Here is a 25809-nt window from a genome sequence, read left to right as displayed (position 1 = left end):
AACAACACAACTGTCCATCAACTGATGAATAAACAAAATGTGGTATATCTCTACAATAGAAGGAAACTAATCCATGCCAGAATGTGGATGAACTTTGAAAATGTCATGCTAGATGAAAGAAGGCAGTCACAGAGACTGCATTTTGTATGGTTACATTTATATGAGATGTTTAAAATAGGCAAAGTCATAGTGACAAAAGGTAGATTAGTGGTTGCCAGGTGCTGGGAGTGAGTGGAAATGAGGAGTGACTGCTAACTGCTAACAGGGTTTCTTTTTGGGGTGATAAAAATGTTCTAAAAACAGCCTTGGTTGTAGAACTCTGAATATACTAAAAACCCCTGACTTGTACACTTAAAAAGGGTGAGTTTTATGGTGTGTGAATTGTATCTCAAAAAGCTATTGCAAAAATGTTTTTGAATGAAAACGGTTTTGTTAAAATTATGAAAATAATACTTGCTGATTAAAAAAAACAAAACATTAGACCAGTGTATAAAGATATAAAGGGAGTTGAAGTGAACCATGATTCTAATGATTCAGTGTGCATTGACACTTTGGTATGTATCCAGTATTTTTAATTTTTTTTAAAAAATGCATTTCTAATTAAAGGTAAGGAGAGATAGTCAAGTCACAAAAGATGAAATAAATGACCATATTCATTTTTTTTTAAAGTTTATTTATTTATTTTGAGAAAGAGCAAGCAGAGGGGAGCAGAGAGAGAGGGAGGGAGAATCCTACAGGCTCCCCACTGTCAGCTCAGAGCCCGACATGGAGCTCAAACCCACAAACTGAGATCATGACCAGAGCCAAAATCAAGAGCCAGACGCTTAACTGACCTGACCAAGCCATCGAGGTGCCTGACCATGTTCATTTTTAACTTTTATGCAGTATGAAGCAAATTATGTAGCATTTTCAAAATTTATCAGCCTTTCATTAGTTAATTCTACCGACTTATCCTGTACAATTAGCTAAATTTAAATTTTCTCATGAAATAAGTAGAGTCTGTATTTTATATACTTCTGGGTTATAGTCAATAAACTAATTTTTAAATATTGCATGTAACATGGTCCCTGTGCATATGGCTGGTAGGAAGCTATTACCGTGTGGTTTATCACACAAGTTTGAGAGTCCTGAACTATTTGGTGTATGTAACTCTTCAGCCAGAGGAGTCCACACACTGAATTGCTATAAAAGTTTCTAAACCCTTAACTGTCAGTTTCTGTACTTGGCTTGATGTTTGCAGTTACACTTTGAGTAGCATTGTTATACTATATTCATACAATGGAATAGCATGTAGACTTTAAAAATTTTAATTCCATAGAAGAAGGTTAATATTGTGTGAAAACAGGCTTAAGCAGTACAATTGACAATCACAATTTTGTTTAAAAAACCCTATTCTAATTAGAAGAATGGAGGCTAGGATGATTAGCTTTGGATGCTAGGATTTACTTTGTGAGCACTTTAGGTTTTTTTTTTTTTTGTTTTTACTATGGACATGGATAACTTCTTTAATGAAAATGTTATTTTTAACTAAAATCGTATTTAGAGTGGGTCTCCTTTAAAGTGACAATGATAGCAGAATGGCTGGCACTTAGCTCAGCAAAAACTTTTTGGAATTGATTGGACACCTGGCAAACATTTTTAGGTGCTTGTATTGTGCCAAGGCATTGTTTGGTAATGTGAGATTTAAAGATTCATTTACTTTAACATTTTTTATTAGATTCTCTATTCTTGGATGTTGAGGGCAATTTTTGTCCTTAAGAAACCAAGTGTAGTGGAGGGGAGCAGACAGTCACAATATGGTGTGCTAAAGTGTGTGACAGAGAGGGGAACAGACCAGTACCTGTCCCTTTAAACCTTATGGACTTGTAGAATAAGTTGTGCCTTAAAATTAGTACTATATGGCAGGCTTTGACAGTATGGTATGTGAGATTCAGGAAAAACTCAAGGGATAACCGTACTAAATTCAGCCATATTTTTATCTTCTAGGTTTCAGCACAAAATGAACATGATTAGGGAAAATAAGGATTTGGCATGTTTCTACACAACAAAACATTCATGGAGAGGAAAGTAAGTATTTCTGTTGGTTTTATTTTTCGGTGCATCTATGAAGTATCATTTTAAACATAACTTTCAATATCTTGAGTAGTACCACACAGCTCAGTTATGCCATTTAGTCCTTCTCTTCTGAAAAATATATGTGCATATTTTAAATGCAAATGCTACACTTAGAATACATTATTGTTCTTTTTTTCTCTTGACATATCTGGTTTTCTGCTTCTGTGTTGGGAAGAAGTTGTTAAGAATTAAAAGTACCAGTTAAAAGGAAAACAGACCATCTATCTACCTCCTTAGATGCTGTCAGTTAATTATATGGTAGTGGCAGAGTATTAGCTTCACAACTTTATAGCCTGTGTGTGATCGCTCTGTTTTCATGTCCATTTGACTGTCAAGAGAGAATATGCTAGTAGTGCTTTTTGTAACCTTTCTTTAGGCCTATAATGAATTTTGAAAATTGGATTTGATCTTACCTTTTCCTTGAGAGGGAGTGACATTTTTTAGTAGCTTGCCTGGTCAAACCAAGATGTTGATGTTTCTGTTTCTTTTTTGTGAAAATGAGTGGTAATTCCTACCCCTCACATTGCTGTAAAGATTAAATGAAGTGACATGGAGGGTGTGAAGGTTTTAAAATTATGACTTAAATAAATTGAGTATTCAGTGAATGGCACCTGTTGACCATCACCAAAAAAGTTTCCTCTCTAGTCCTTTTAAGTAGTAATAAGTATAATGAGTGTCCCACACTGTGACGAATAAGTGACCACGTTATTTCAAATCAGGCCTCAGATAAAACGTGCCATGTTCACAAAGCCAATACCCTTAGTTCTTTTTCTGAACTTTTCATTTTTTAGGTAATGTAGTAACTTAGAGTGGTGCAACATGTGATTCTGTAGTGTTTCTGGTTTGCATTAGCAAACTGACTAATTTTGAAAGATTAGAATGTTTAATTTTGTTTCCTTTTAGTAATTCAATTGTAGGAACTCCTAAATTAGGGAGCATAACGGTTACACTTGTAGAATATCTGTCTTGAAATTTTCTCTTCATTTAATTTCATTGAGCAAAGGTAGAAAATTGAGATATCCAAGGTAGTGTGAGTCTCTTTAATTCTTTGAATTAGCCCTAAAAAAATTGTATATTGGGATGATTTTATTTTTTCCTCAAGTGGTAGATTGCTCTGGTCATCATAATATAACTTCTATTTTTAATACAATTATACCATACTGATGTATTCTAAAGAACAAGCTTACTGTAATACTTCTTGCTTTGCTTGTCAGTAAATGTGATCATCTGGAAAAAACTTTTTTTGATGTTCTAGGAAAGTTGTGACTAAGACTTAAGATATTTTTTTTTCTTTTGTAATAATTTGGAGAACTGTTTATGTGTTGTCAGTACATTTCCTTGCTTCCATCATTGACACCTTGAAACTTTGTTTTTATAACAGTTTTATTAAGATATAATTTACATAACATAAAATTCAGCTTTTTAAAGTGTACCCATTCAGGGGTACCTGGGTGGCTCAGTCGGTTAAGCGTCAGGTCATGATCTCATGGTTTGTGGGATCTCTCTCTCTCCCCTTCTCTCCCTCTCCCTCTCCCTCTCCCTCTCCCTCTGTCCCTCCCTCTGTGCTCTCTGTGTGCTCTCATTCTCTCTCTCTCTCTCTCTCTCTCAAAAATAAATACTTAATAAAAATAAAGTGTACCACTCCATGGTTTTTAGTATATTTAATAGAGTTGTGAACCATCACCACTAACCATTTTTAGAACACTTTCATCCCCTCCCCAAAAATCTTCTGTAATAATTAGCAGTTGCTCCTCTTTTCCCATCTTTCCAGCATCTGGCAGCCACTAATCTACTTTCTGTCATAGGATTTGCTTATTTGGCATATGTTACATGAATAGCATCATAAATTATGTGGTCTTTTGTGACTCTCTTCTTTCACTTAGCATAATATTTTCTTTTGTTTTTCACTTAGCATAATATTTTCAAGGTTCATCCATATTGTAACTTGTGTGAGTAGTTCATTCCTTTTTTTTTTGTGCCAATTGTATGGATTTATCACATTTTGTTTATCCATTCATCAGTTGATAGACATTTGTTTTGTTTCTACTTTTTTACTGTTATGGATAATGCTGCTATAAATGTTTATGTGTAACCTTATGGGTGAATGTGTATTTCCTGTTCTCTTGGGTACATACCTAGGAGTGGAATTGGTGTTGTATGGAGTTATATGGAGTTATATGGTAATTCTGTATTTAACTTTTTGAGGAACAGCCAAGCTTTTCCAAAGTGGCTGAAACATTTTACAATTTTATCAGTGTATAAGGAATCCAGTTTCTCCACTTCCTCACTGACATTCGTCATTGTCTTTTTTTTATTTTAGCAATCCTAATGGAGAACTGGTGTCTTGTTGTGGTTTTATTTTTTTAATTTACTTTTTAAGGTTTTTAATTTTTATTTTAGAGGAAAGCGTGTGTGCATGCATGCATGTGCACAAAGGAGTAGAGGAGGGGGAAAGAGAAAATCTTAAGCAGGCTCCATGCTTAGCATGGAGGGCTTGATCCCCTGACCCTGGGATCATGATCTGAGCCAAAATCAAGAGGCTCAGATGCTCAACCAACTGAGCCACCCAGGCGCCCCTCTTGTTAGGGTTTTAATTTGCATTTCCCTGATGACTAAAGTATTGAATACCTTTTTTGCATGTTTGTTGGCCATTTGTATATCTTTCATAAGATGTCTTTTCAAATCATTTACCCATTTTAATTGGGTTATAAATGCTCATTATATGTTCTGAATACAAGTTGCTATCAGATACATGACTTGCAGGTATTTTCTCTCATTTTGTGGGTTGTCTTTTCACTTTCTTGATAGTCATCCACTGAAGCACAGTGTTTTGATTTTGATGAGATCCAGTTTATCTTTTTCTTTTGCTGTTTGTGCTTTTGTTGTCCTAAGAAGCCATCATTTAACCCATGTCTCAAAGACATATCCTATATCCTAAGAATTTTATAGCATTGATTTTGGGTTAATTTTTGTATATAATGTGAAAAAGGGATCCAACTTCATTCTTTTGCATGTAGATATCCAGTTGTCCCAGCATCATTTGTTGAAGAGATTATTCTTTCCTCATTGAATTGTTTTGGCACTCTTGTCAAAAATAATTGGCCATAAATGTAAAGGTTTATTTATGAATTGCCAGTTTTGTTCTGTTAATCTATATGCTTGTCCTTATGCCAACACTATACTGTCTTGATTACCGTGGCTTTGTATTAAATTTTAAAACTAGGAAGTTTCAGGTCCCAATTTTTTTCACTTACAACATTTGGCTATTCTGGGTCTCTTGCATTTCCATATGAATTTTAGAGTCAGCTAGTCAGTTTTACAAAAAAGGCAGCTGTAAGCAGTAAAGATGAATAAATATTTTTCCTTTTTTATTTTTTATTATTTTTTTTTAATGTTTATTTATTTTTGAGACAGAGAGAGACAGAGCATGAATGGGGGAGGGTCAGAGAGAGGGAGACACAGAATCTGAAACAGGCTCCAGGCTCTGAGCTGTCAGCACAGAGCCTGACGCGGGACTCGAACTCACGGACTACGAGATCGTGACCTGAGCCGAAGTCGGCCGCTCAACCGACTGAGCCACCCAGGCGCCCCTTTTCTTTCTTAAGATATGCCTAAATTACCATCTTTACTTCTTAACATATTTCCCTTGTTCCCGTTTCATGTTACCTTTGTAATAGTTTTCATGTGTTTCATTTTGCAGCCACTACTCATGTTGTTACCACTTCAGGTCTGTTCACTCAGTATAGTCTTCCTGGCTAGCAAAGTAACCTTTTCTCCTACACTTGTCATTTTCCCACTTGGAAAGTACATAATTCTATGCTTGCTCTGGAAGGAGCAGGAAGAGGGAGTAGCTTTCAGGAGTAAAAAGCACTTTCATGAAAGAGCAAAGTTTCCTTTTTGGCCTAAGCACATCATTTCCGATAGGAAGGAAGATACATATGTTTCAGTTAAAGCAGAAGTGCGGTTTCACTTTGGGAAACTTGAGGGTGATATTCAGAATATGGTTCTTTGTTTTTTCTGGATGGAAATCACAAGTAAAACGTGGGCATTTACTTCTGGGTCACTTTGATATTTGCATATATTAATTGTAGCAAATGCTCTGAATTTAAGGGTGGCATTTTAGTATCTGAAAGTGATTTTAATACATTGGGATATATGGTAATCAGTTCATGAGATTAAATGGCAGATCCTTATGACATTCATATACAGTCAGTGCAGTGACTAGATACAGGAAATAGGAAAGGCGACTCGAAGTGAAGATCGCAAATTTCTGATACCTTATGTGTAGAAATTGGAATCCTAGAAAAGAAGAGGTACTCTTTAGCTGCCTGGTATTAACATATGTCACCAACTCTGATAATCCTAGAAATCCTGAGTGTTTTTTCCCTTGATTTATTGATCCTGGCTCTTGATGCTGCCAGTCTCTAAACCTCAGATGAGTTCATCCTGAACACTTTTTTTGTATTCTTCATATAATTCTTTGTGCTTAATATTAATCTGGGATTTGAACATTTTTCACCCAGAAGTGCAAATAGGAATGTATCTGCTTTATAAGATTTTCATATTTTACACACAGTGTTGCATTAAAAGCTAGCTTCAAGGAGCAGAAGATACTCTTTTTGACAAATGATGCTATTCACCTGGACATGGACATGCAAAAAGGAGGGGGAGGGGAAGGATCTAAGTACACACTTTATACGTCTCACAAAAATTAACCCAAAATGTATCACTGACCTAAATGTGAAACACAGAACTCTTAGAAGATAACATGGGAGAAAATCTAGATGACTCTTGTGTTTGGTGATGACTTTTTAGATACAACACTAAAGATGTGACAATACATTCAAAAAAATGAATTGATAAGCTGGGTTTCATTAAAATTAAAAGTTTCTGCTTTGTGAAAAACCCTGTCAAGAGAATGTGAAGACAAGCTGGGAGAAAATATTTGTAGAAGACATTTAAAAAAGGACTGTTATCCAAAATACACAAAGAATCCTTAAAATTCAACAGTAAGAAAACAACCTAATTAAAAAAATGAACCAAAGACTTAATAGAGATCTCACCAAAGAGATATACAGTTGGCAGATAAACATACGAAAAAATGCTTCATATCATAAGTCAGGGAAATGCAAATGTAGAGATACCACTATAAAACTATGGATTGGCCAAAATCCAGAGCACTGAACACCAAATGCTGGTGAGGATATGAAGCAAAGGGAACTCTCATCCAGTGCTGGTGGGAATGCAAAATGGTGCAGCCACTTTGGAAGACCGTTTGATGGTTTCTTAAAAAACTCCAAATCCTCTTTGGGAGGTTCTCGGGCCACATGGGGAGAAGCGGTTCCACTGCTGGAAGGACATTTGGTAGAGGCTGTAAGGCCACCTGGGCCCAGCAGACCCCAGAGAACGGCCATATTCGCTGGTGCTGGAACAAGGTCGTTGGGGGTGAAACCAGATGTGTGTTGTGATTTTCATAATCCCTGAGACGCTGCTGCTACAGTCTCGTGAACCTTTTCTGGGGCGGGCTGGCACCCGGTGGTTGCTCAGTGAGACCCTTCACAGAGGGGTGGAGCGGGTCAAAGCTGCAGTCCCTCAGAAGTGGGGGGCTGGGGAAGGCAGCCGCATCTGAGACAAAACTCAGGAGGGAGGTGCTGCCTGGGACCTGGTCATGGATGGCGTGGAAACGGCGAGTGGACGGAAGCTGAAGATGAAGGATAGGTGATTGCTAATCAGGGAGAACAGAGTTCCGATACTAGAGACTGGGTATCTGGGTGACCCCATTTTCACCGCTCCTCAGCATGCATATACGCACCTACAAGTGCCACAACAATCCACCCCAGTAGGCTAGCAGCGCCATCTAGTGGAGAATGGAGCCTTTACACTAAGCCCTGCCTAACTGAGCCAACCTCCCTCTTCAAGAACACAAGTCTCACCACTTGCTTAGCTTATGGACTATAAAGCGCTTCATAGTTTGACTTTTAGGGGAAAACGAAGTAATTTCAGTTGTATTTCAGTCTATTACCTGGTCCAACTATTCAATTTTCTTTCTTTCTTTTTTTTTTTCTCTTTTTTGTTTTCTTTTTCTTGAATACAGAAAAACTTCATTTTTATTTTAAATTTTTATTAAAAATATTTTTCTTTAATTTTTTTCTATATTTTTTACTGTTGTGTAAATTTTTTCAAATTGTTTTACTTCCATCATTTCATTTTCGTCTGCTTTAGTGTATTCATTTTTTCAAATTTTCAGATGATTTCCTTTTTTTTTTTTTTCTTTTTTCTCCCTTTTTTCTCTAATCTGTCAAGCCACTTTCAACACCCAGACCAAAACACACCTAGGATCTAACATCATTTATTCGATTATTTTGTGTGTGTGTGTGTGTGTGTGTGTGTGTGTTTAATTTTTAAATTTTAATATTTTTTTAATTTTAATTTTTTTTAATTTTAATATTTCCTACCTTATAAATTCCTTTTCTCCCTTCAAAATGACGAAACGAAGGAATTCACCCCAAAAGAACAGGAAGAAACAACAGCCAGGGACTTAACCAACACAGATACAAGCAAGATGTCTGAACCAGAATTTAGAATCACGATAATAAGAATACTAGCTGGAGTTGAAAATAGATTAGAATCTCTTTCTGCGGAGATAAAAGAAGTAAAAGCTAGTCAGGATGAGATAAAAAATGCTATAAGTGAGCTGCAATCTCAAATGGGTGCTGCGGCCGCAAGGATGGCTGAGGCAGAACAGAGAATCAGCGATATAGAGGACAAACTTATAGAGAATAATGAAGCAGAAAAAAAGTGGGAGATTAAGACAAAAGAGCACTATTTAAGAATTTGAGAAATCAGTGACTCGTTAAAAAGAACAACATCAGAATTATAGGGGTCCCAGAAGAGTAAGAGAGAGAAATAGGGGTAGAAGGGTTATGTGAACAAATCATAGCGGAAAACTTTCCTAATCTGGGGAAAGACACAGACATCAAAATCCAGGAAGCACAGAGGACTCCCATTAGATTCAACAAAAACCGACCATCAACAAGGCTTATCACAAAATACTCAGGCAAGGAGAGAATCATGAAAGCAGCAAGGGAAAAGAAGTCCTTAGCCTACAAGGGAATACAGATCAGGTTTGCAGCGGACCTATCCACAGAAATTTGGCAGACCAGAAAAGAGTGGCAGGATATATTCAATGTGTTGAATCAGAAAAATATGCAGCCAAGAATTCTTTATCCAGCAAGGCTGTCATTGAAAACAGAAGGAGAGATAAAAAGTTGCCCAGACAAACAAAAATTAAAGGAGTTTGTGACCACTAAACCAGCCCTGCAAGAAATTTTAAGGGGAACTCTCTGAGGGGAGAAAAGATGAATGAATACATGAATGAATATAAAAAGCAACAAAGATTAGAAAGGACCAGAGAACACCACCAGAAACTCCAACTCTACAAGCAACATGATGGCAATAAATTCATATCTTTCAGTACTCACTCTAAAGTCAGTGGACTAAATGCTCCAAAAAACTCCGCATTCTCTTACCATATGATCCAGCAATCACACTCTGTAGTATTTACTCAAAAGAGTTGAAAACATGTCCACACAAAAGCCTGCACACAGATGTTCCTAGCAGTTTTATTCATAATTATCAGAAATTGGAAATAACCAAGATGTCCTTCGGTAAGTGAAAGGATGGATAAACGGTAGTATATGCAGACAATGAATGTTATTCAGTGCTAAAATGAAATCAGCCATCAAGCCAAGAAAGACATGAAGAAACTTAAGTGAAAGAAGCCAGTCTGAAAAGGTTGTATACTGTTGAATTCTAACTGTATGACATTGCAGTAAAGGCAGAATTTTGGAGACAGTAAAAAGATGAGTGGCTGTTAAGGTTTAGGGGGTAAGGAGGGATAAAAGGTGGAGCACAGAGGGTTTTTAGGGCCGTGAAACTACTCTGTATGATGCTGTAATGGTGGATACGTGCCATATGCATTCATCAGACCCATAGAATGTACAAACCAAGAGGGAACCCTAATGTAAACTGGACTTGGGTTGATAATGATGTTTCAGTGTAGGTTCAGCAATTGTAACAAATATACCCACTCCTGTGGGTGGAGGATGTTGATAACAAGAGAGGCTGTGCATGGGTAGGGACAGGAAGTACTTGGGAAATCTCTGTACCTTCTGCTTAATCTTTCTGTGAACCTAAAACTGCTCTAAAAATTAAAGTATTTAAAAAAAAATAGCTCTATCTGAAATGGAAAAAATACCTTGTATCATGAAATGTAAATCTTTACATTTCATGGGATGCCCTTTATTTCCTCTGAAAGAAATGGGATAGTTTCTTAGTTATTGGGATAGGTTTTGCAGAGACATTCCCTCTCGCTCTTTTCTGAGGAGTACAGCTTCTGATATGAATGAGCCATCTCATGTGAACTTAATCTTACAGGTGGAGTTTGACCAGAATCGGAGTATACTGGTGATATAGGCATAGGAATGATCACTTTGCCTGTTATTTTTGTTCTATGTATTATGAATTTAGCAGTCATGGTTACTGGAAACATAATGATACTAATTATAACTAATTCAGTGACTCTACTGGAGTTTTGAGCCCCTCCTCCCTGTTATTTAACAGAATAATAACAATAAGAATAGCTAACATTGGGGCGCCTGGGTGGCTTCGTCGGTTAAATGTCCGAACTTGGCTCAGTTCATGATCTCTGTTTACGAGTTTGAGCCCTGCATTGGGCTCTGTGCTGACAGCTCAGAGCCTGGAGCCTGCTTCAGATTCTGGGTCTCCCCCTCTCTCTGCCCCTCCCCTGCTCATGCTGTATCTTTCTATCTCTCAAGAATAAATGTTAAAATAGCTAATATTTATCAATTATAAACAGCAAGTGACAAGTACTCCACACGGATTATTTCTTTTACTTCTCATATTATGAGATAGGTATATATACTGTCCACATCTTTCAGATAGAGAAACTGAAGCTTAGGTTAAGCAGATTATCAGAGGATGCATAGAAAGGGAATAATGCAGACAGTGTTCGAACTCAGGCAGTGTGGCTCCAGAATTGGTGGGCTTTAACTGTTAAGCTGTAGTGCCTCCTGTAGCAGTGCTTAACATTGATCTCCTAACTCTTTGAGAAACGTTGTATTTCAGTTATCCTTAGTTTCACTATTTGATGAACTAAAATTCTAATTCAATTAACTGGATTTTCAAGCTTTTAATAATAAAAGGAAAAACCCTATGTTCTGTGTCCTAATGGCTTCCTAGAAATTGGTAGCCAAAACTTATTTTAAAATGGTCAAAGGAACTAGGGTGTTCAGCTTAGGAAGAGGATTCAAAGTGAAAGTCTGGTTGGCACAAAAATTATTATACCTTTGTGAAGCTGAAAGACAGAACTTGGACCAGAGGGTGAAATTTGTGGGGAAGTCTATATTGGCTTAATTCTAAGGAACAATGGGCAGTATCTGCAGTACAGGAAAATAAATAGAATTACTTTTTTTTTTTCTTTTTTTTTTTAAGTAGGCTCCATGCCCAGCGTGGAACACAATGCTGGGCTTGAACTCATGACCCTGAGATCAAGACCTGAGCTGAGATCAAGAGTCAGCCACTTAACAGACTGAGTCACACAGGCACCGCGAAATAGAATTACTTTTAAGGAAGGTTAGTTAGTTAGTTCCCTTGCACGAGTAATGAACAATTAAAACTAGCCAACTTTGCCCAGAGTACTGTAAATGTTCAAGCTGTATGTTATGGGGACTAGGCTCCAAAACATAAAGTCTGTCTTCCAACTCTGATTAGATCCGTTTGGCTTATTTGAGGCACATTGCATAGGCTATCTACTGAAAGGATTGAAGATCTTTATGTTTGTTTGTTTGTTTGTTTGTTTGTTTATTTCTGAGACAGAGACAGAGCATGAGTGGGGGAGGGGCAGAGAGCAAGGTTCGAACCCACAAACCATGAGATCATGACCTGAGCCGAAGTTGGTCGCTTAGCCGACTGAGCCACCCAGGTGCCCCGAAGATCTTAACTTTAAAAGTAATACACAAAGGTTTTATGAACTCGAGAAATTTGACAACCATTATTTTATAGTAAACATAAGCTTTTTCTCTACTAAAACAAAGTACCATTGAATTTTCTCTATTTTGAGAGAGTTGAATGATAACAAATTTTTGTGCAGAAGAGTATTGTGATGGTGGCCAGTATTTTTGCAGTCTCTTTCTGTTGACACTATTGTATATGCCTAATTTTTACACAGTTTGCCTAAAATGCCTAAATTTTACACAAAAGTGATACATGCCAGCTAGGAGTATTCAAGTCTGGAATTAACTTTGAAACAATGACAAGTATCTTAGCTCTTAACTACTTTGCAGTTCATTTCAGATGTCTGAATTAGTTAATAATACATAAAATATTGGGAGGAAACTGGGTCTTTGAGGGGCTGACTCCCTCATTCACTGCCATGTCCTTGTACACAGCACTGATTTGTGCTCATTTAATATTTGGGCAATCCATGGTAATACTTAATACAGTATCTGATCTAACAGGTTTTTTTCCTAAGAAAAAACTTGCCCTAGGGAAAAAATCATGTTCTAAAAAGTTATTCAAAGAGGAAAGCAATATTTATAAGGACTAGGATGTTTAAGAATGGAATAACATTTAATCTGCAGGAGTTAAGTAATACAGGAGTGTTTATTTTAATGTAAGTTAATATAAGTTTAGTCTGTTAAAAAAACCTGAACATCACCTGTCCAATCCAAAACCAGATTACATCCCTAACTTCTGCTTCGGTGGTCTTTCTTTGTTACAGATTATCTTTCTTATCTCCAGTCAGCATGGTCATTAGCACCTTTTTACTTGTTTTTATTTTTATCACCAACAGTTATGGGAGCAAAAAGAACCATAGATAAGGCACTTGCCTCAAACATGTTTTTATTTATTTGAATAGCATCAATTTCTTGATTCTAAATAACATTAGAGTTAATGGGTAATGTAAATTATATTTATTATTAAGCTGTCCTATTAGAATAAATGAGTTATGAAAACTTGAGGGGAAAAAATGCCTATTGCCTATAGACATTTAATGATGTGTATACCTTCACTTCCTGAATAAAATGGAAACAAGTGCAGTAAAGAAAATCAATAATGAATATTAATTTCTCAATTGGGGGAAAAGATGTTTGCTTTCACATTTCTTCATATACATATGGCATCTTTCATAAATTTCTCATACATTTTATTTTAGTCTTTATTCCTTTTTTTATTTGATTTTATATAACTTTTTATAGGAGCTTTATAATAATTTCAAGGAATTAGCCAACAAATTCATCTTAAACCCATAAGAATAGCAAATTAAGTTATAATTTATAAATGGTATTTTTTGCAGATAGCAAGTAAAATGGGAATATTTTCTTTCATAAAAATAAAGACCTTAGTCATTTCCTGATATTATAGTGGTTATGAAATGAGTAAAACCTGGTGTGAAAGTAGTTGCTATTCTGTTTTAAAGGCAAGAGTAAATTAGGTCATAGATTTGAATGCATGTTTATGTATTATTAGATGGATTGGCTTATTTAGCTATTTGGTAAACACTGAGCATGTGCTGTATGCAGTCCTGGGTCTTATGTGAGAAGTTAGTTTCCAAGACAATGAAGACCTGTACCTCCCTGAACTTAGGGGATCTTTGTCTATTCTTCATGACTTAGGGTACTAATGACTTAGTAAAAGATAGGAAAAAAATCTTAAGTTTGCAAGTACTGTGACTAACATACCATACATGTGAGATCATTCAGATTTTAATTTCTAAATCTGATATCCATGGAGGCTTTATAGGTAATCTTTGAAGGTTTAGGGCTGCTTATTAAGGTGTTTTTAATGACCTAGAAGTATTTGTTCTATACTTAAAGGAAGTGCAGCAGCCATTATAGAGGACTGAAGCAGGGGGAGCACTCATGGAATAAGAGAAGGGGGAAGAGAGAAGAATGAAAGAGAAATCTGTTTCCTTGTAACTTTTTTCTTATGGAGGCTGTAGAGATCAGTATTTATCTGAAAGATAGCTCTGAGTTTGCTAGTCATAACAGTGCTTTGGGCCTAATGACACTTAACTCCAGGATCCTTTTGCTGAAGTATCTAGAATGTGCTCTCTGCCATATGGCAGTCACTAACCACCTGTGGCTGTTTAAATTTAATCACATATAAATGTAAAATTCATTTGCATTAGCTACATTTCAGGTGCTTAATAGCTACATGTGGCTCATGGTTGCCTCATTAGACAGCGTAGATAAAGAACGTTTCCATTTTCTTGGAAAGTTCTTTCGCATGGCACTGATCTAGACAACAAAGTTAATGAGAAAGATGTCAAAAGGGGTTTGGTTGTGTGGAGGAAATTAGTACATGATTGAAAAGAATATCTTCCTAGCTGGTGTTGAATGTGACAACACGAGTTGATATTGGAAACATTTCAGGCATTTAATTCTTCTTTAGTTCTTTCTTTTGCTCCCAAAGTAAAATAAAGAAATTCTGTAGTTTCACTTCAAGACTATAAAAATTGGCATGTTTGGCTCTCAAGATGATTCTGAAAGTTAGAATTGTGAATTCACATTTCTATCATACATTTGATTTCATTGGGTAATCTTTTAAGGCAGATAGTGGTTTAATAAGATCTTATTTCTTTGTTCTTGTAAGTTGTTAAAGCCTCTGAAGTTTTGAGACTTTTTCGCTGTTTAGGTTAATCCTTATATACTTCGCCAATCTCTCAATCCTCACTCAGCTTTAGAAAGCAGCAAATGAATGTTTTTATATTAGGAGGTAGTCTCTCTTTGGATCATTTCCCACTCCCTTTTATTTTATTTTTTAAGTTTATTTATTTATTTTGAGAGAGAGGGAGAGAGAGCATGAGTGAGGGAGGGGCAGAGAGAGAGGGAGAGAGAGAATCCCAAGCAGGCTCCGCACTATTAGCACGGAGCCAGATGTGGAGCTCAAACTCAAGAACTGTGAGGTCATGGCCTGAGGTGAAATCAAGAGCCGGACACTTAACTGACTGAGCCACCCAGGTGCCCATCCCACTCCATTTTAGACATGTGAAATTAGGGAAAAGATATTTGTAACGTGGCAGTACTTTGTAAATAAATATATGGTAAAGATCAATAAAATCTTTTTCTTTTTTTCCCAAATGGAAATAACTATCATTTTTGTTATATAATATACTAATTAGAAAAAAAGACAGGCAATAGAAAAATTGTGAAAGCCCTCTCGATCTCAGTGGAGATCCTTCTAGTGTTTTACTGTTGAGTCTGATAATGGCTGCTATTTAAGGTATGTATGTCTTTTTACTGTATTAGTAGCTTAAAGCAGAAAACTGTGATCTCCATAAATATCAAAAAAGCATTTGATTGTATTTAACATCCATTTTTAGTAATTTAAAAATCTCTTAACTAAAATACTAATAGATAAAATATGACCAATCATATTAATAGATTTTTCTTACATTGAAATCTGTTTTCCTAACATGAACCTTCTTTGGTCATAGTATACTGCTATTTTAATATGCTACTTGATTCTTCTTTCTAATACTTATTTATTTTTTTAATGTTTATTTTTGAGATCATGCACATGAGCTGGGGAGGGGCAGAGAGAGAGGGAGACAGAGGATCTGAAGCAGGCTCTATGCTGACAGCAGAGAGCCGGATGCGAGAGGCTTGCACTCACAACCTGTGAGATCAATCATGACCTAAGCCGAAGTCGAGTGCTTCAACCAACTAAGCTACCCAGGCACCCCTATTGCTAATATTTATTTTAAAAATAGATTGGTGTATCTTTTTTTTTTTTTTAAATGTGTGTGTTGTCTTACCAGATTTTAGTATCCCTAAAAGAATTTAGAAACTTCCCTTAGTCTGTTTCCTGGAACAGTTTAAGAAGCATGGTATTTATCTGTTCCTTTAAAGCATTCATCTCCTTGTTGGAGCCATGGTTATTTTGTAGGTTGTAATTGTTTACAGCTATCTTAAACTCTTCTATATAGGGGTTGGTTTATTCATAATTTTCAAAGTTATCTGCATAGAGTTATACACATCTTTATGTCTTCTGTATGATTATGAATTCTTACATTCTTAATTTTGTTTTTTTAGACTAGCTAATGTTTTATGTATTTATTTTATTTTTAACATTTTTATTTTTGGAGACAGAGTGCAAGCTGGGGAGGGCAGAGAGGGAGGGAGACACAGAATCTGAAGCAGGCTCCAGGCTCTGAATTGTCAGCACAGAGCCTGACGTGGGGCTTGAACCCACAAACCACGAGATAATGACCTGAGCTTAAGTTGGACGCCTAACTGAGCCACCCGGGCGCCCCTGTATTTATTTTATTTTTAAAGAACTAATTCTTTATTTTTAAGTAAGTTTTTCTATTCAGGTTCTTTATCATTATGAGTTCCTCTCTATCCTAAAGGATTATTGATATCCAAGTGATTTTTTTTCCTTAGATATGATACTTTAAAGTGAAGGAAGTAAAGTGGGAAGTGAAACTTGGGGGCTTGCCTGTGTATAAGCTTCCTACTTCTATAGAGTTGCAACACTTAACTATAATAGGTAGTTGCTTAAATAGAAATTATTAAGATTCCAGAATATTGTTGTGACTGATCAGTTACAGGCCATAGCTTTTCCTTCCTTTGCATCATGGTTTTGTTGAAAGGGTATTTTGAAAGAATTAGTAGTGTGCAGTGTTGTTGTTGTTTAATAAAATTTCCCATTTAGAATCTTGGCATCCTCGGGTGGTATCTTTTTAACTTCATGTATAGTAAGTCAATACAAGCTTGCTTGCATAGGTCATATTTCTCTACTTAAGGATCTCCCTGGTTCACGTAAACTGAGTGGTAGGTGGGTTTTGTTTTTTTTTAATCTTTATTTTTGAGAGAGAGAGAGAGATGGAGTGCAAACAGGGGAGGGGCAGAGAGAGAGGGAGACACAGAATCTGAAGCAGGCTTCAGTCTCTGAGCTGTCAGCACAGCCCCATGTGGGGCTCGAACTCACAAACTGTGAGATCATGACCTGAGCCAAATTCACTCTACTGACTGAGCCACCCAGGTACCCTGGTCGGTGGGTTTTAATACCAATAATACTTTCTTTTTTTGGTCATTTTGTTTTATACTAGGTTATTTAGGAGTTCCATTTTCAGTCCTCAGTAGATTTTATGTTTTTCTCATATGCTTCTTCACTCATTACTTCATCCAGTTCTGAGGATTACTGAGTAATCTTGATCAGCCAACCATCTTCTTGATAAAATTTGTTCAAGTTCTGGATTTTCTTCAAGAGTTCATTAATTTCAGTTATTTCTCCTGGTAGAGGAGAATAGAGCTCTAGCAGCTTTTGCACATTTCATCTTGCTTGTTCAGTTTTGTCCCAGCTTCAGACAGACTACAGTAAACATCTCCCTAAGTTTCCCATACAAAATTGTTGATTCCACTGTCCCAGTACCCTTTTCAGTTGTTACCCATTCATGTCTGTTTACGAATTTATGCATGGAGAGCAAAGCAGAACCTGTGAACAGTATCCAGACGGCACCCACCCTCCCCGATAACACTTTAGAACATCAAAAAATGTGGGAATATAAAACTAAGCTCTATTTAGTTAGTATTAATTGTTAAATTTTTATGTTTATTGAAATATTCTTTTTGTGTTAGTATCATATTTTATTATAAAATGTTTCTTTTATTTAAGACTAAATTTAAGTACTTGTCTTTCTTTGTAGGTATAAGCGTGTCTTTTCAGTTGGAACCCATGCGATTACTACGTATAATCCCAATACCTTAGAAGTAACAAATCAGGTAATCATGTTAGAAGCTGTTAGGCATGTTTTGAACTCCATTTGAATTTTAAAAGCCAGGATATGACCCATGATTTCCCTTTCTTGAAATCTGTACTTTAGGTTAGAAAAGTCAACTTTGAAGGAGATTGATATGCTTATATAATGCTTGGTACTCATACCAAAAGTAAATAAATAAAAGCGGGTGGTGAAGAATGTGTTTATTTCTAGGCTCTAAGGAGTATAACTTTTTGATATGTTACTTTTGATTGCCATCTCTTTTATGTGAAATTGGTACATTAGTTCATTATAGTTCTAAAGGCGGTATTAGTATTGTAATAAAGGTATACAGAAGTTGCAGTGCAGTAAATGGAAAGTACTTGTCATGGAAGTAGGATTACTGTTTATAAAGGCAAGACTAGCTTGAATATGGATAAGTAAACATATTTATAATCTAGTTTATTTTTAATTCTAAATTAGGCATATTTTACAGATTCCTTTTTGTTGTTTTAGCAGATCTGCAGGTAATCATAAAATTTTATTCCTCACTTCTTTTCACTTGTATGTATTTTAATTGCTTTGGATTAATGTCAGTAATCATTAAAGTTGGAACACAGATGGGATTTTTTAATTGTTGTCCCTGATAACCGAAAACCTCAAAAAGAATTTGTGTTACAGAATTACTATAAGATGTGACACCTTCTAGACCTCTGTATTATTTTGTAATTTAATTGGTTATTGTGAAATTAAAGTAGGAAAAACAGTGTTGTATTTCACCATATTATAGCATCATTTGAGAGAATTTCTTTTTGTTAGTGGCCTTATGGAGACATTTGCAGCATCAGTCCCGTTGGGAAAGGACAAGGAACAGAATTCAACCTCACGTTTCGTAAAGGCAGTGGAAAGAAGTCAGAAACTTTAAAATTTTCTACAGAGCACAGAACAGAACTTCTTACAGAAGCATTGGTAAGAACAGTTCCGTGTTAATAAGCTAAATTTCTCCTCTTTTTTTTTTTTTTAAATTAAACAGTGATGTTACAGTACAGATAGTAATGTTTTGAGTCTCTGTGACCACAGTGTTTGTTTTTTCTTATTGACTGTTAACTTGATTCGGTGAAACTTTCACTTTCTCTAATGGAAAGTCTGGAAAATCCAGATATGTTTGATAGTGTTTAGTCTTTTTTAAGCACATATATAGAGCAAAGCAGTCGTGTGTTTAATCTATCTTGTTTTTCAGTGAAGTTCCACACATTTTGTATTGAACAGCCTTAAACTATATCTTCAGTAACATTTTTTTAATATCAAGGTTATCAAGTTGGGGTTTTACATGTTTTGGATAGAAAGAACTGAACTGCAAATCTTCCTTACCAGTCTGTTGTCATAAGTTGTGATTATGTTTTCTCTTTCAGAGATTTAGAACTGATTTTTCAGAAGGAAAAATCACAGGAAGGGCAAGTATTTAGCATTTATTAATATCTATTTTTATTCTAATGTTGCCCATTATTATATAGAAATGCTTCTGTGGTCTGTGTGTTCCTTTTATGGCAAAGCTGAAGGGAAAAAAGGAATCATCATTAAATGTTGTCTGGCACTATGTGATAGATGAATGTAGTTTAACAGGAAACTCAGATATGAGGAATTAGATTTATGACTTAATGCTTATGATAGGGAAAAAAGTCTTCAGGCAGAACTATGGAGCAATAAAAACAGTGCTGTTACCACTCAGGTACTTTTTATTCAATATTCTAAACAGCAATCGTAAGCAACACACTGTGGATGATACCTGTTGGAACCTGCAACAGTTGTTTTGTGTAGGATTTTTCTATTTCAGAAGCATTAAGTTTTTAAGAAGTTTGGGGTATATCAGAACTGTCTTATTATATGTGCCTGCACTGGATCTGGCTGCAAGTAAGGCTTTGCATGGTGCACTGACAGCTTTGGGGAAGTCACGGTTGCTTATTAGAATCTTCCTAACTTTCTCATGCATTCTGTAATCATGTTACAAAGGCATTTAAACTAAATTGGAGACTTCTGAGGGGGGAAAATGGGAGTCCATGCTTTTTTTTCACTCCCTTGAAATACTGAATTTCTTTCCATGAGAAGGTATTGGTTTTATAATGGGCAAGGGGGCAGAATAATGCCTAAACTGATAGCACTGTTCAGAACTCTGGCTCTTCTGGTAAAAGGCAGGAATTGAATTCTGAGAAGCTGGCAGCACCGTCTCCCTGCCTTTTAAGCCCTCATTCTTTCTGTGGATGTTCTGCTAGTTTTAGCATCCCAGAAGCTTCACTGATCTCAAGTCAAGCAAGTGACTGCTCAGGAGCCATTTAAAATAGATTAATGGCTGTTGGCAAGCTGCTTGTTTCTTGTTCCTCATGAGCCACAGTCACATTTCTATAAATTACAATTTCTTTCATGTTGGCAGTTGAGTTTTCCATATTCCTCATCTGTTTGGAAAACTGCTGCTTCCAAAAGCATACTTTAGATTTTGTTTTAAGTTTCCCTTTATATCAGTTAACTTCAGCAACTTAGTATGTTTCAGAACTTTGAGGTAGAAACAGTGTCTCTAAAGACAGTCCACTTAATTTTATATCAGGAATAAATGGTACCTTCTCCTCCCCCAGATTCTCTGCTGCTCAACACTCTTGCATAAATTGAATTTGACACTCAGGCCTTCAATTGAGATATACCTAAATTAGGTCTCTGAGTCTCTCTCAGCCTCTGCAATTCTGAGGGATAATGATGTGTTTCCATCAGCCCATCTCATTATGGCCATTGATTATCACCTGGGAGGAATAGAGACTGTCCTGCAGAGTGGGTTGGGGCACATGAACAAGCATAGTTTGGAAAAGCACCACCATTTTCGTGGCTTCCCTTCTTCTGGAGAGGAGTGGCACTGCTCCATCCTTTAGTTCAGAGTCAAGGTGCTAAGCATATTCTTGGGTTAATGCAGGCCCTTTGTTCTGCAGAATTCCTTTTATGGAACTATAATGTGCATTATGTCATCGATCAGTAGTAGTGCTAAGGGGACTTGATGTCATATGATCCTGAGCCAAACTGAGGCTCATTGCTAGGTTCAGTGTTGGGGTGTTGTAGAGGTGTTTATTAATGCCCTTCTCGCTTTTCTAAACACCTACAAGAGAATTTCTCTCATTTCAGTATTAGAAATAGTTGTACTATTTTCTTTTTAAATTTTTTTTAATGTTTATTTATTTTTGAGAGAGAGAGTGTGAGTGGGGGAGGGGCAGGTAGGGAGACAGAATCTGAAGCAGGTTCCAGGCTCCAAGCTGTCAGCACAGAGCCTGACACGGGGCTGGAACTCATGACCTGAGAGACCGTGACCTGAGCCGAAGTCAGATGCTTAGCTGACTGAGCCACCCAGGCACCCGAGAAATAGTTGTATTCTTGAGCATCCAATTTACTTTTACCTTCAGAGTCATGTAACTGACTGTGTGTTCCTCTTTGTATTGTCGGGTAGAGAAGTGGGTGGGTGAGGGGAGATTCATTTCACATCTGACACTTGATTATTTTTATTTTCTCTTGCCTCATTTTGTCTTTATTTTGAATTATTTTCTCTTGTATCATATCATTTTGGTTAGCAGCCTCACTGAAGCCCTTTTTCTTTTTAAGAATAAAACTGGGTAGTAAATGGATGTTAACCATTCTAATCACTTTTTCAATTTTTTAAAAAAATGTTTATTTAGAGAGAGAGTACATGTGCATGCTAGTGGGGGAGGGGCAGAGAGAGAGAGGGGGTTGGAGAGAATCCTAAGCAGGATCCCTGCTGTCAGTGCAGAGTGGAATTCAGGGCTTGATCTCTCAAACCTTGAGATGGCTTGAGCTGAAATCAGGAGTCGGACACTTAACTTCCGGACCCATCCAGGCACCCCTCTAATCATTCTGATAGTAGGTACTTTATAAAGAAATGTCATTATCTAAATGGAATTTCACTTACTAATGTGATCAGATTTATACCTTTGGTGTGAATAGAAAAGTGTAAGGTCAAACTGAGGCTTCAGCATTTTTTGTGTGTATAGGAAGAAAATCTGTATTAGTATACTGAACCAGCTCAGGTTGTTTACATTGAATACTGTAACTTCCCCAAAATGTGACTTAGCTTTTTTCCATATGTAAGTTGGATTAAAAGAATCCATCAACAAAAGTTGAAATCTTTTTTCCCCGGCAAAAATTTCAGAGTATTCTTTTAGGATTTCCTTTTTTTAAAAAATAGATTTGCATAAGACTGACTTAAAATTGTTTCACAAAATATTGTGAAAATATTGTGAGGGGGTTAAGTGCCCCCTGCCCCACTCCTGCTCACACACTGGCTCTCACTCTCAATAAACAAAACCGATTGGATAGTAGCTGTAAATAATTATAATATTTGGATTTCTGGTTGTTTTGGCAGTGACTGATAGATTAAATGTGATTTTATTTTATGGTAATTTTAAATATGAACCTAAAAGTAATAACTGTTTGTCTCTCTAGAGGTATAACTGCTATAAGCACCACTGGAGTGATACAAGAAAACCTGTTGTTTTAGAAGTCACTCCTGGAGGCTTTGACCAAATTAATCCTGCAACCAACAAAGTCCTCTGTTCCTATGACTATAGAAATATTGAAGGCTTTGTAGATCTCTCCGATTATCAAGGGGGATTTTGTATACTGTATGGAGGATTTAGTAGATTGGTAAGTAGTATTTTTAAAAAGTCATTTAAAAAGAGACATAACCATTTGAAGGAAAGCGGGGTTTTTTTACACTTCTATTTCACATTTCACATGTGTCTTGTGGAAGGAAGTATGGTATTAAAGAGTACGTGCTTTGTTATCAAAGAGACCTGAGCTTGAATCTCAACGTGGAGCTCTCTAAAGTGACAAGAGTAATATGTATGTCATAGGTTTTTGTTTTTAGGGTTCTGTGAGATAATTTATGTGAAATGCTTAGCATAATATTTGTCTTAGTATTCAGTAAATGGGGGTTACAGTTGTTATTTTCATTATATCAGTGTCTTAACTGAAAAAATCTAAGCTTTCTTTGAAAAAGTAATTTAAGATCTTTTATTTTTATAGTCTTTACTCCTTTCCCCAGCTGTTTGTAATCTGAAATCTGAGTATTCATTGAAACTTCAAATTTGGAGTTCATTGCATGTTTTTGTCTTGAAATTTTGAATTATATGTGAATTGTGAGGTATAGCAAAAGCCACTTAAGATGCTCAGACCGTTTGTTAATTGGTAATAGAAGCTGAACTCTAAATGATGACCATCTTTTTTTATAAGAAACATTTTGCCTTCCTTAATGAAATCTCACCTCTTCAAGATGAGCACTGGAGAGTTTCCACAAGGAAAGGCTCAGTTGAGCTTACTCTCAAGTTTCCTTTCTCTTGAGAATTTAAATTTCTGTAGATATCTTAGTGGCCTGGGAACAGCTACTTTATGATTTAGTGTTCTATGGATAAATTATCCTTCTCTTGGTAGTAGAGCCAGGGTAAGCCTGGAACTTTTCGATAACACAAGAGGATAGGGTAGCAGAAGGGAATGATGATGGGGGAGGGGTGCTGAACTATTTGATTTACAAAATATGTCAGCTCTTCAGAGTTAGAGGCCTTTTTCCATCTTGGATTTCACCTTTGCCTGGGTGATGGGTACAATTCTGGTGTCCTTCATCTAGGAACACATATCTAGACATTTTGTTACCTTTGAGTCTAGACCCAAAAGATCTAGGCCCAAAGAGAAAATTAGGTTCCTTCCCCACCCTAGAGCAGCCTAAAGCCTGTTGTTGAAGTGCCATCCAAAGGCTTATCTTATCTCTTCCATGGACAGTGGAAATTTGTAATGATTAACCCCTTGGTGGAAACCATACCTAATTACAGGAGTGTAGCCTTGCAGACCTTAACGGGACAACTATATCACAGTAATTCAACTAAGCCTTACAGTGCGTGAGGTAAACATTAAGGATGAGAATTATCTGATACTCCTCAGTTACCAACAGTTTTTATTGCTTTCATGGCATCAAGTAGTTTTAATTTTAATCATCCATTTTCTAAGCATACTGTGCTTTTTAAAAGACGCTAGCTAAAATGAGTTAATTCACTGCAAATATGATACCATGACAGATTCATTTAGCAAACCTTTATCTGGTACCTTCTGCGTATATAGTAACTGTTATAAGCAGCTGGGAATAAAATCAGGGTTTAAGATTTTATTTGTTTGTTTATTTTAAGTAATCTCTGCACCCAGTGTGGGACTTGAACTCACAACCCCGAGATCAAGAGTTGCCCACTCAACCGACTGAGCCAACCAGGCGCCCCTAAAATCAGGTTTTAAAACGTGATCTCAATCGGTTACTCAGCAGGGGAGGTATTGGCATATGGACAGGACAGTTCTTATTATTGCATGGCACTCTCCTGCCCTGTCCTTTGCAGCCCATTTAGCATTTTTGGCTTCCAGGACTCAAATGCAGATAGCAGTACCTTATCCTTACCTTTGTAAAGTACACTCTTGGAGGTTGATTTGTAATATCCGTCAGCCAATGACTTGTAAACATAAACATTCCTCAAGGTGATCTTGCGAGAAAGCCCACTATATAAAAACATTAAATCAGAGCTACTTTCGTTGAAACTGGGAATCCTACCCACGTAGTACCCACTACCCCTACTGGACTTGGCTGGGGTCCCTGGGACCACTTTGGGAAGCCCCAGCATTCTGTTTTCCACATGATGATGGGAACCAGACCCTGAGAAGTTATGAAATAATTTCCATTCAGTTAGTTATTTGCAAGGTTCTATATCCCAGACTTTGCTATTTTAATTTAGTGGTTCAAATATAACGCACTGCTTATTTACCTTTGATAAGATCCACTACCTTTTTTTTTCTTTAGAATTGCTACTTCAGTCTCTTTCTTGTGAATTGATTCAAAATGGTCACATTTTAGTTGTTTCAATCCTGACTTTTCAAATTTTAAAATCTGTGCAGCATTTATTTGCTTCAGAGCAAAGAGAAGAAATTATCAAAAGTGCAATAGATCATGCTGGCAACTACATAGGTATTTCATTGCGCATCAGAAAAGAACCTTTAGAATTTGAGCAGTATTTGAATCTTCGCTTTGGAAAATACAGCACTGATGAATCCATCACATCGTTAGCAGAGTTCATAGTCCAAAAAATATCACCTAGACATTCGGTAAGACTCTATATTAAAAATGATAATTTGTTCATCTGATTTTGACATTTTTTTAATAACTTTTTAATATGTTTAAATTTTGTTTAAAGGAGCCTGTAAAACGAGTTCTAGCGCTTACAGAAACATGTTTAGTAGAACGTGATCCAGCAACATACAATATTGCAACTTTGAAGCCTTTAGGAGAAGTAAGTTTGACATTATTAGCTTTAATGAGGTTTCTTCCTGTTGATAATATAGAATAATATTCTATTTTAGTAATTTTTCATGCCCAACAAATGGAAAATACGGAGAATCTATTTAATTCTTCACATTATTATATTTATTGTACTTAGAACAGTGATTGTTAGAAAATTTGTTTTCCAAGTATACAACGAATGAAACTTTTTATTCAGTAATGGTATGACAATTTGAGACTTTTAAGCAGCTCTTAAATTCTGATCCTGTAAACAATTTTTAAATACTGACTTTTGTAAGCTAAAAGGGTAGTCTGTAGTTCTAAGGAAATGTCATAAAACTAAATACCATTTGTTGAACTTGTTTTTTGTTTTCACTAGGTATTTGCATTGGTTTGTGATTCAGAAAATCCACAACTTTTTACCATTGAATTTATAAAAGGGCAAATACGGAAATATTCTTCAACAGAGAGGTATTTTTTTTTTTAATTCATCCAGCTTTTAATATCCTAGTATGTGCAAGGCAAAATATTCCATCAAAGAGGAAAAACAAAG

The 25809-nt window shown here is 36.2% G+C and overlaps 1 protein-coding gene across 2 annotated transcripts in view; it reads left to right on the top strand.

The window, feature by feature from the left end:
- Nucleotides 1-25809, top strand: part of DNAJC13 (DnaJ heat shock protein family (Hsp40) member C13) — a 125037-nt gene that overhangs the window by 17121 nt on the left and 82107 nt on the right. For both annotated transcript variants that reach the window (XM_019436489.2, XM_019436492.2), the window contains exons 2-9: nt 1987-2067; nt 17849-17924; nt 18719-18868; nt 19312-19353; nt 22391-22591; nt 24875-25081; nt 25171-25266; nt 25636-25727. In XM_019436489.2, the coding sequence (XP_019292034.1) occupies nt 2000-2067; nt 17849-17924; nt 18719-18868; nt 19312-19353; nt 22391-22591; nt 24875-25081; nt 25171-25266; nt 25636-25727 (932 nt within the window). In that variant the 5' untranslated portion in view covers nt 1987-1999. The remainder of the gene's footprint in view (nt 1-1986; nt 2068-17848; nt 17925-18718; nt 18869-19311; nt 19354-22390; nt 22592-24874; nt 25082-25170; nt 25267-25635; nt 25728-25809) is intronic.

This window comes from Panthera pardus, unplaced genomic scaffold (assembly GCF_024362965.1).
Source record: "Panthera pardus isolate Hobbes unplaced genomic scaffold, ASM2436296v1 HiC_scaffold_16, whole genome shotgun sequence".
Lineage (NCBI taxonomy): Eukaryota > Metazoa > Chordata > Mammalia > Carnivora > Felidae > Panthera > Panthera pardus.
Note: the sequence above shows the minus strand (reverse complement) of the source record. Positions and strands in the feature narration are given on the sequence as shown.